General features: G+C 39.3%; 2 protein-coding genes across 2 annotated transcripts; both read left to right on the forward strand.

The window, feature by feature from the left end:
• The first annotated feature begins 39 nt into the window (after positions 1-39).
• Positions 40-7,283, forward strand: plbd1a (phospholipase B domain containing 1a). The gene is made up of 11 exons (XM_053338680.1): positions 40-268; positions 1,293-1,515; positions 1,919-2,002; positions 2,220-2,361; positions 3,177-3,317; positions 4,402-4,546; positions 4,803-5,003; positions 5,576-5,716; positions 5,830-6,015; positions 6,245-6,351; positions 6,460-7,283. The coding sequence occupies exons 1-11, from the start codon at positions 193-195 to the stop codon at positions 6,634-6,636; spliced, it is 1,623 nt and encodes a 540-aa protein (XP_053194655.1). The 5' UTR covers positions 40-192; the 3' UTR covers positions 6,637-7,283.
• A 728-nt stretch (positions 7,284-8,011) lies between these two features.
• Positions 8,012-11,441, forward strand: LOC128379073 (tumor necrosis factor receptor superfamily member 13C-like). The gene is made up of 3 exons (XM_053338688.1): positions 8,012-8,120; positions 8,703-8,885; positions 11,017-11,441. The coding sequence occupies exons 1-3, from the start codon at positions 8,018-8,020 to the stop codon at positions 11,337-11,339; spliced, it is 609 nt and encodes a 202-aa protein (XP_053194663.1). The 5' UTR covers positions 8,012-8,017; the 3' UTR covers positions 11,340-11,441.
• The last annotated feature ends 575 nt before the right edge of the window (positions 11,442-12,016 follow it).

Here is a 12,016-nt window from a genome sequence, read left to right on the forward strand (position 1 = left end):
AAAGGGCACATGTACTACGTGTTCCCTTTTCCTCCGGCTCGCAGCCAATCAGGAAACGCTCCGCTGCGCTGTCTTGGACTTTCCCTCCGTCGCATAGCCTATATAACAACTGATTTCCTCCTCGCCTTAAGCGCCGTTGGCTGATCCCTGTCTCTGTTCTGCACTTAGTTTAGGTTTTACCTCCAACTAGCTATGCTCCTAGTAGAGAGGCTGCCGCTGTATGTCTTTGTTTTATGCAATGTGGCTGCGACCTTCGCCTCTCCCGACAGTAAGTAGGCCGAGTTTGAGAGAAATCACGGTTGGCTGTGTAAGGATCTTATAGCTTTATTTTGCAGGATTTTACTTATGGAAACTGGCTTTACGCTATTTAACAACAATAATATTTACTCACTGTCTGTCAGTGGCTGTGATTAAAGGTGTGTTGTTGATAATCTGATGACAGCATGGGTTGAATATGTTTTGTTTGCCCATACAGGATAATCCCCAAACTCACGAGGGCTCATCCCATTGAAATGTTTTAGTTTAAACTTTCATTTTCGTTTATAGGCTATCCATGAATCAATTTGTGAATTGAGTAAATGTCACCTGTCACTGTCACTAGAGCTAAAAATAAATATGTATATTATTTATCAGGGACAGTGCACATTAATCAACATTTCAGTTTCCACATCAATGTAAATGTGTTCATGAGCTCATTGCCATCTTTAATCCCCAATCTAATGTCACCAATACAAGAGGGATACTACAAAACGATACACTACATAAATACATTGCTGAAGTAACATATATATATATATATATATATATATATATATATATATATATATATATATATATATATATATATATATATATATATATATATAAACAGTGAGTAAAGACAGTGCCCAAAATGAGGTAGTATGATTACTCACAAGTTTGGTTTTCTTTAAGCCATAAATAGTTTAAAGGTTAGTTAATTAGTGCTCTCTCTTAATTCAATAGGTAGATATTCCTGTAGTGGCTGTCTCTGACTAAGAAGACACAAGTCCAAACTTGTTACATCTGTATTGTAAAACACAGTCCCTTGTTGCCCTGCTGCTACTATCCTTCTGCATTATGAACTGACTCAGTGGGGGAAGTACGAGCCCATGTAAAACAAAAAAATAAAAAATGCAATGCATAGTAGAAAAAAGAAGTTTAGTAGATTGTTGGATTGTTGGATAGTTGGACTCTTGTAAATGCAATATAGCAGCTCTTTTATAGCCATGTCATGTTGTTTTCATCTTCTTAATGGTGTTTGATTTCTTTAGAGATGACAGCAGCCACAGTGTACTGGGACCCCCAGCAGAAGAGCGTCCTCGTGAAGGAGGGGGTGCTGGAGACAGCAGGGGATGCATATGGTTACCTGAATGATACCCTGTCCAGTACAGGCTGGAGCATCCTAGAGATCCGTGCAGGGTACGGAAAGACCCCCGAGACTGATGAGATCACCTTCTTCCTGGCGGGCTACCTCGAAGGCTTCCTCTCTGCTCAGTAAGTCCAGTAAATGTGCTGTCAGGCTTGTCATCTAACAAGGTTTATAGTGTCACATTCATGCCATTCAAACATTTGATGATAAAATAAAATAATCTGTTCAAAATGAGTCTTGCATCACATAACAGTATAATGATAAGATGACAACAAAACAAAGATCGGTTATCTAACTGATGATTGGTTGGCCTGATGATGAGGAAGATAAGAAACATTGACCTTTGACACCTTCTGTAACACCTGAAAGCTTACTGGCAGCCCCTCCAATCATAAGGTTTATAGAAAACAAATGACCAATCAAGTCGTCATCAAACACTATTAATCACTTTGTTTCGGGATTCTAAATACTGTACTTCTGCTATTATGAGTAGAGTCAATGAATATTCATACTTACTTTCCTTTTCAGGCAGATGATCAACCACTACGCCAACATGTATCCGCAGCTCATCCAGGACCCAAAGATCCTCGGCCCGGTTCAGAGTTTCATGAAGTGAGTCTGTTCTCTTTTGAAACCACAGCAGCACCACCGCAGTCTCACAGTCTACAATCTGAGTCACACATCACTGTCATCATCTTTCATATCCTCTTCTCAGAGATGTTCAGTTCAGCTCATGCTACACTCAGCTAGGGGTGCGATGGGGCCACATACACTTTCTAGCATAATGAGGAATGAGAGCTGTCAACAATGTGTGACTTGTAACTTGTAGGAAGCAGGACTCATGGACCAGAGAACAGGTGAAACTGAACAAGAGCTCCGACCCTCTGTGGAGACACGCGGGCTTCATCGTGGCCCAGATGGACGGATTGCAAGCAGGAGTGGCAGACTGGGCCAAGAAGTACGGCAAAAAGGTGTGACGGTCATACCTTAACATATTTATAAAAACAACTACTCTGTTTTACATGCAGAGATGTCCTGTGTATTCACCAAAACATGACATGTTAAGAAGCAATACCTCATAAAGCAATGGAAACCAATATATAAGTCAATGGAAGAAAAGAAAATAAAAAGTAACGTGCAGCTGTTCAAAATCAGGTTTGCAATTATACATTACTGTATATGCACAGATAAAACATAGAAGAAGAAATCATCTCTATAAGTGTGTAAAACTCTACTGTTCTTAAATGAAATTTCAACTTAAGATCAGGATTTTCACTTCATTTGACTGCTGCACCACATTTAAACAATGCTCTGCCAGGTTTCCATTTAAAATGAGGAAGCTCTGGTGCAATCTTGTGACCATATATCATATGTCACATCATGTCATGTCCCTTTAATTGTTAAAGTGGAGTAAACAGATAGAGACAGTAGTTTTTTAAAGCTGGTGTATGATCCATTATGAAACAACCCAACATATGGTGGTTATCATTATATTATAGCAATAATACTGCCAATATAACTGAGTTTCAGTTGTTTGCATTTGTAAATAGCATATATTTACCATAGTTTTATTTAATTTAAGCACCAGTTTGAAGTTAAGAGGAGAGTAGATTTGCTCTGAAAGGTTTCCAAATAGCTCCTGATTTCAGTGAATGTGCACAGCTCTCAGTCCATCAGTTGTTTTGGTAAAGATTTATTTTTGTAGTACTGGCTGTTTCACTATTGAATCAACACTACTATTCATTTTCATTTGCTGACAGCTGTTTATCTCGTGTCCTTCCCGTAGCCGCTGTCCCTGTTTGACATCCAGTTCCTAAATGCAGTGGGAGACCTGCTGGATCTGATCCCAGCCTTGGTCCCTAGCTCCAACCCTCCGCTCAGAGACTTCAAACTTCCAGGGATGGGACACTGCTCTGCCCTCATCAAGGTTAGAAAACAAAACCAGGTTCTAGTCAGAGTGAATATAACACACAGCAACAAAGAAGACAATGTAAGGGATGTTCATCAGAGCTGTAGTGTTTAATAATGCTACTTTAACAACAGCTGTAATCATAGGTGTCAGGTAGGTGTGCTGAATGTAAAAACAAACAAGCAACTTATGAGGAATTCATCTCATGCACAAGCAATGGACTACAGTGGCTTTGGTAGTCCCAGACATGCAGTAATGAAAGTAGTTTTGTTTGTTTTTTTGACTCATAAACAAAGACGTTGCACACACACACACACACACACACACACACACACACACACACACACACACACACACTCAGTGTAAATGTGTCTTGTGTGTGGCAGGAAATAAGCTATAGCCTGAAACAAAGTGTTAGCAAATCCCTCTGTTTACTCCAACATGGAAATATATTAAATAACATTAAGAGCATGAATATTATATTATACCCTCATGTAGAATGGATGCCTACACATTTTATAGCTGTGTAGAGTGCAGTGTTGTTCTGTGTTTTGCTTCCATTCATCTTCTGTTATGCTTTTTTTTATTGCTCCTGTTGTGTTGCAACATTTGTGGCACATTATCTGCGGTTGCACCAAATTACTGTGTTGCTTCATTAACTGAAGCCAATAATATCCTTATGTTTTTACCTAAATGGCTTGAAAATTACAACAAAAACATATTTCTGCTTTGTTTAGCACTGCCACCTTTACAGTCTGTACCAGCTTTTACCAAGATGTCAACTGAAGCAATATGATACTTAACACTGAAATCCATTTTACAGATCTTTATTTTACATCCACATCTCTTTAACTCAAACTGACATGTCATGGGAGACCTGATTCTTTTAAAACTTACAGGTCTTTGGGAATTAAGACTTCTTCTGACACCCCAACTCTAAATCTCTCTCCCTAAACTGGGTCATTACATCAATTAAGGCGCTGAGGGGCTGTGTCAAATGTTTTTAATTAATTTTAATCTGAGTCACATTGACATAAATTCCAGTCATTTTTTCTGGCACAGGAATGCCACATTGAAGATTGCTTTCTGCTCTCCACCTCAGATGCTGCCCGGCTTTGAGAACCTCCTGTTTGCCCACTCCAGCTGGTACACATACGCTGCCACAATGCGTATCTACAAACACTGGGACTTCCACATCACTGACCCCAACACTGCCACTGGAAAACTGTCCTTCAGCAGCTACCCTGGTAGGCACCGGGAGTTCTCCTTATCAAGACTTCTACAAAGATGTGAAACAATATTCCACAGAAACAGAAATTTACCAATGTGTGCTTAACACTGAAATTTGATATTTAATAGTTGAAAACTGGTCACATATAGAAATATTCCAGTTATATTCTACTTATGATAAAAAAGAAATGATCATATCTGAGTCCAGTGTTGTGAATGTGATTGTAAAGATTGTCAGAAATGGTCTCAGTTAATAGTGCATCTCTCCCTCAGGTTTCCTGGTGTCTCTAGATGATTTCTACTTGTTGGGCAGCGGTCTGATGATGACTCAGACCACCAACAACGTCTTTAACTCCTCCCTTTTTGACACAATCACCCCCAACAGCCTGCTGGCGTGGCAGAGGGTCAGGCTGGCTCACAGTTTGGCACACACAGGAGAAGAGTGGGCCAAAACCTTTGCAATGCACAACTCTGGTGAGTGGAGCACAGTGATGATATATTTATATACACTAACCACATTTTACAAGACAACAGTGATGTCATCAATAAGAGACATGCAGGTAAAAGTCAGATCAAGTGATCAGTGACATCGTTTTCCAAAGCAAACCATTGTTTTAGATTTTTGAATGCATTATTTCTACCTTCCAGATTACATTTATTTATTAAGTAAACTGTCAATCACAGCAACCACAAACCGAAAAGGATTGAGGCGTGACTCATCTCAAGCCTCATGCTTGGTTTCATGTCATGATATGAGATTGAGTTAATGAATTCTGATGCTTGAACACTGGGATTACTAATCCATCACCCAAAGCATTATATCTGGTTTTGTTTTTACCAATCAGTGGATGCATGGTGATGCACTTGAAAGTACAAATTGGTTTGAAAGGTTTGCCTGTATTGTGCAAAACTTACCATGTGATTATGGAGCTCAGATCAGAAGCCTTTTAAAGCACAAACTGATCAACTCACTTCATTTTACAGACTTATCTTCCTTTTGCTCTACTCTCCTCCTCTCCGGCATCACCCACCCTCACCTGTTGTAGGTACCTACAACAACCAGTACATGGTGTTGGACCGGAGCAAAGTGAAGCTGGGCCAGAGTGTTGATGATGGTGCTTTGACTGTGGTGGAGCAGATCCCAGGCCTGGTGGAATACTCTGACCAGACACAGGCACTGCGTAGAGGTCACAAAAATAACAAATCTCTCTAGAAAACAGTTTTACATTGTCATATTTTCAGTGTTTTCATGCGGACATTAGAAGTAATGACCTTTCACCAATGCCTCTGCTTGCCACAGGTTACTGGCCTTCCTACAACATTCCCTTCCACCAGAAGATCTACATGATGAGCGGGTACGGTGAAATGTGGAAGGAGTACGGAGAAGACTTCTCCTATGATCTTTGTCCCCGGGCCAAGATCTTCCGTCGTGACCAGGCTGATGTTAAGGACCTGAACTCTTTGAAGCACATCATGAGGTTCAACGGTGTGTGGCTCTGTCTCGTTGTTACTTCTCACAAGACTCTTATTCAGCGTCATTATTTACACATCTCTTATGTTTTCCACGTTTTATTTCTCACAATGAAAGTAGCACTGAACTCATCACAGAAAAACTCAAACATTTAATTTTAGATAAAGATTTACAGTTGACCAGCAGGTGATTTGCCAGTGACATCATGTTTACTGTTAATGTGTTTTGTTTTCATTGTTGTCAGACTACAAGAAGGATCCGTACTCCAAGGGTGACCCCTGCAAGTCCATCTGCTGCCGTAACGACCTGAGGGCAGAGAAGGCTTCACCAGGAGGTTGCTATGACACTAAGGTAATTATCCTGTTGCCACAATCATTTTGCATTAATAGATTTTGTAGCATCGACTGCTTCTTCGCTCAGCTCAGACTTCCTCTCGTTCCCGTGTTGTTCTCATTCCAGGTAACAGATTTCAACATGGCTGGGGACTTCGGTGCGGAGGCGGTCAACGGGCCAACAACACAGGACGGTCTCCCGCCGTTTTATTGGGATAAATTCAGCAGCATCAGCCATCAGGGCCTGCCACGATACTACAACTTCACCTTTGTCAAAATGCAGCCTGCTCTCTTTGAGCCATGAGGAGCTTGTGTGTGTGTGTGTGTGTGTGTGTGTGTGTCTGTGTGTGTGTCTGTGTGTGTGTGTGTGTGTGTGTGTGTCTTTCAGAGCGATGAATGCCAAAAGTCAAATGTACAATCTGATGTCTCTGTTGAGGTTTACGCATAGTTTTTTACAATGATGATTTTTAAACTATTGCTGAAAATGCAGAATTGCGTCCCACCAATACTTCATACAATATAAAGCTTCCACCTTATGAAATGTAAATGTTTTCAAACTGCCAATCATATTTAAAATCAGTATTTTATTACAAATGTGTCTCAGGGTTAAATTTTATATTAATAATTTTTTACCTGCAGTCATTTGTGCCTTGAACAATGAGAGTAACTACATAATTGTATAAAATGCAGAATCAATGCAGTAAATCAGTTGTTATTGCGTCCTTCCAGATAGATTTTCTGTCTCTTTTATTTTGATTTTCATGCGTGCAAATACTTTAGTTTTAATGGTGAATGAAACAATCAGTGCAATGTTATACTCAGGGCTGTTGATCCTCTCAAATGATTGATATGATAGTGATTTATATGCATCTGTTTCTTGTGAAAGAGCATCAGGTTTACATTTTTGCATAAGCCTGTATTTCTTTGTGTGATTTGTTTATTAAAGTTTTACAGTTGTAATTGTGCAGTTCTGTCTTTTATCTCAGATGAACCACTCTTAATCACTGAGGTTTAGAAAACTTCACAGCTACCTACTGACAGTTCTGTGCTGGAGAGGATAAGGTCACTCCACATGCCTCAGCTTGTTGTGTTTTCAAGAAATGATCACAACTGTTTTCCAAAAATGACTTGTTTTCAAGTTCTGGGGAAATTATCTTGTGAATGTGTGATAATGAGTTGTGGAGCCCCTCAGCTACCAAATGCTATATAACTATGGCTGTGATGTATTATACAGTAGAGAGAAATATGATATTTCAGTAACCTTTGGTGTCAAACTGAATTAACTAAATCTGATCAGCAGTCATGTTGCTAATCTAAAAACAGTTTTCATGATTTCAGTATTGTTTCTGTCCAAGGTTTTTGACGTTCACACCTCTAATTTAAAAGTCAGGACCTCTGTGTTTTTGAGACAGAAATACAGCAAGTTCTCGCTGTCGCTCTGCCCCTTAGGGACGCATGTAGTGATTCACTCTTTCCTATGAAATGGAGGAACTGAAACATCTGTTTGGCACTCTGCATTTATTTCATAAATTCTCCCGTCACGTCCCTCCTCTGTGTCTCACAGTTCTCTGTTTTCAACTACTTGTTGGGGTTTTTTTTTTTTTTTTTGGCTTGTGTCACAAACACCAGTTTAGTGGAGGGAAGCAGAGCAACAGGTCTCCACATTGCTCACCCTTTTTCCAGCTATGGCCAAGAAGGACTGTCCTGCTGGCAGAAAGTGGGACCACCTTGTCAACGTCTGTGTTTCCAGCACAGCAAAAACCACATCTGAGCCTAAACCATCAACAGGTGAGTTTTTACTGAGTAAAGATTTTAAATATCTGTGTCCTGAAAAGGGACCTAATGTCAAAGTGTTAAATCATTTGTTTGGTCTTAATTGATTTTCTAACTAGTTTCACTTGTTGATGTGTTTTTTTTTCTTTATTTTAGCTTTCTTTATTTTTATTATTAGCTTTAATTTAAAGCTTCAGAGATGTGTTGTTTCCCACTTCACCTGCTAGTATTTATTTTACCTTCTATAGTACAAACCATTGAAGCGATAGCAGACTACATTACCTGTGTACAGTATCTAGTGAGCTTTAAAATCTATGCACCAATCAATCAGAACACGACATTATTCAACTGTATGTTGAAGCTCCTGCATTAAAATAAATACATCTGCTCATCTTTGATAAACACTTTATGTATTATTTCTAAATTTGTCATTTAAACTGCCATAAATTTGTCTACTGTAGTTTTAGCCCTTGACACTCTTCACGAGGCTTTTAAACCCAGCTTGTGCTCACATCCTCTATAGTAACACCGGGATTTACAGCTGTTGACACTGTAAACTGTTTCTGTTGAGTTAGTTAAACAGTCTTCTCCCATCAGACCTGAACCCAGCTGTTATAGTCCAGCAGAGACCCACAACTGCCGCTGTCCAGGCCAACCCTGTGATGATGCTCAGTCCGGCTCTGTGGATCTTTGTGGGGCTGGCCACTGTGGGGTCCATCGTGGCCCTGGTTCTCTGGTTTGTTATATACAGACAACAGACCAGGAACAGCAGCACCTCAGGTAATGTGGGTAGATACTATTGATTCATATCAATACATATATTGATATAGATGTATATAGATATAGATATATGTATCCCAGAATCCTCAGCAGCTGGAAAAGTATTTCTATTAACCTTCATTTTACTGCACAGTTTGAGTGTTGCATAATGATTTAAATACTGTCTCAGAAGCTTCTACAAGAGTCTAATTTTGGGAAAACACAGACAAGCTGAACATATTTAGCATGAACTAAGATATATATTTAAGAATATTGGGCACTAAACTGGTTTAACTCTCCTTATAGAAGGAGCTACTGAAATAATATAGTACACACATATCAAATACTGTAATGTGTCGGATTTCAGAAACATTATTTGATCTGTAATGTCTTGGATTAAATCTTCCCTCTGCATTTTTTTTTTTACATTAAGGCAACGTGCAGCTTTTTAAAGTGTTCATGGGGTAGTGGGCATTTCTTTTACTGTAAGAGGGGGATCTGGCATGCAGAGCGGGCGTCTGAGAGCTGTGTGGAGGAAGCTGGGTTGCAGGCGGGTAGGTGATGAAGTGTGACGTTCATCACACTAGAAACTCCACAGTTTCTGTTCTCTTCTTCTCAGGGGTCCCAGGGGTCAGCCCCACTCTCTTACCAGCTATTCTGGTTTCAACACACATCCGTTGGTTAGGCAGGAGGACAAGGTCTCCACACAACCTTGAAAACACGTAAACTGACAAAAAGCCACGCAGAGAGAGACCAACAGCACAATGTTTTGCACTTTATTTTTGAGTCAGGCATATGCTGGACAGAGATAGATCATCTTATATCCATAAAACTGAGTGTGCTTGTGTGTTTATACAATGTCCTGAAGCTAAAAACAACCCTGACAGTCATGTTATCAGCCTGCCTTTATATACAGCAACTCATTTGAATGGATATTGTACTAGTGAAAGGCTAGATGAGACTGAAACCTTGCCATTCTATGATAAATATGCTAATTACAACATGTGCACGATCTTGATTTGCTGGATTGTAGCCTTGACCCAACTGAATTAAAGGCAAATAAATCTCAGAGCAAAGGAGAAGCTGGATTCACTTCATCAACAGGAAGCTGCTCTGCAAGCCTTTGTCCTCACTGAGTAAACTGTCAATAGACCTTTATCCACAATGCAGCCAGGAATGTAAAAAATTAGATTAGCAGTGTGGAGGTATTCAGCTTTGCCCATTTAGTTGTTGTGAAACATCATTGTTTACCACGTGATGTAATACTGGAGCCTGATGCTCATCTCATCATGCAACATTTAAATGTAATTTTCACATTACCATTTTAGTTACAACACACATGTTATATGGTTCAATATGAATACAATTTGGCCTTACAAGGAAACCATCCATTGTGTAGCTGCTGCCACTCTTTCCTCACCATCAGACACAAATATTACAATATAGGCTTATAATTGTACTATAAATTAATGAATGATAGATTATATATTAGAGGTTTTCCTATCATATTGTTGCACTGGGGAAACAGGAAGTCTGTTTTACTTTCACACCCTCCCACTGGACAATATTTTCATTTTAAAAACATTGTAATATCTGAAGGCAGGTTTCTGAATAGTCCTATAAGGAGCTGAAGAGGGCTAACCCTAACCCATAGCCTACAGTTTGGTTGTTAACATAAGTATTGGACAAAATATAAAATATAAATTGGAGCTAGATGAGGAGTCAGATGACAACAACATCACAGACAATGGATACATTGTGTGTGCAATGAATATGGACACAATTTCCATTAAAGTTTTAAGAAGCATTCATGGTGTCCAGACAATGAATCCTGATGACCACGTCAAACATGTCATTCATTTCTCCAATGCTTTGCTTTATGACCAAATACCTACCAAATTAATGACATTATCATCAGCCTGAGAGAGTCACTAGCATGGCTGTAAACCTTTGTCTTGTTAAACAGTATGTATAAATAAACGTATGTGCAGAGTGCAGTTAGGCTACAATGGAGTGGGGGATTTATTAATAGAATTTTCTTTTATATCTGAAGTATGATTTTCTTGACAAGGAGGTCCTATTACACAATATATTATATTCAAATGTTTATTTAATTGTTATTTAAATAATCAGTGACTCTTTTGTGTTGCAGAAGACGCAGAGCCTGGACAGGAGCCTCTTCAGAAAACAGAGCCACCCATCAAAATCTGCCCGCTGCCTTCAGAGAGAAACTGTCAGGCAGAGACGTTGCAGAGAGCAGCGGGGAACCCTGCACCCTGTGCTCACCTGCACCTTGGGGACCAAACAAGCTCAAAGTGGGAGGAGGGCTTCACCGCTTGCAGAGGCCCTGCAAAGCATGCTGGGACAGAGGGGGTTGGAGGGCTCCTTACATGCAGCACGATGAGAGAGCACAGGATCCCACTTCCTGCCACAGAGCTGGGTGGCACTGCCTTAGTTACAACTAAAACTGTGTAGGGTTATGTGGGTGTGTGCTTGCACGTGTGTGTGCTATTAAAAACTGTTCTTCCTTTGCATGTAATGTAGATGTGTTTAGTGTGGTAAGTTTACCTGCATTTTCTAATCCAAGTTTTGGATATCTTCATTATCTACCATGTTTTTATGGTTTTAAATAATACTGGACTGTTTTTTTCACAGCTGTTTTATTACTTTTCTGTTATGGTGTAAATTGGTGTCCAACAATACCATGTAAGATTTTGAATAATGTTGTGTATTTTACTGCATAGGATAAACAAAGAAACTGACATATTTTCAATCATTCAATAAATCACAAAAAACAAAGATGAAAACAATGTAGCATTGTTGTTTTTTGAGAGATATCAATGTATTATAACAAGTACTTGGATATAGTTTCATTGTCTTTACAGCAGAAAAGGTGATTTATGTGGTGAATAATGTTGTCAATATTTCTCGATAATAGCATATAAACATAAATGGAGAACTTTTTAAAAATCACGTCAAGCACATTCAATATCAATATCTTCCCTCACTGTTTTGGCTTCCTCTCAGATGAACATAAAACACTGGGAAATGATTTATAAAGTGTTGTATTAATAGATCTCAAAGTAGTAATTCCACACTAAAATCCATGTAATGTGTGACTAATTACAGTGTGGGAGGCCATGTATGCCATG

This window comes from Scomber japonicus, chromosome 18 (assembly GCF_027409825.1).
Source record: "Scomber japonicus isolate fScoJap1 chromosome 18, fScoJap1.pri, whole genome shotgun sequence".
Taxonomy (NCBI): Eukaryota; Metazoa; Chordata; class Actinopteri; order Scombriformes; family Scombridae; genus Scomber; species Scomber japonicus.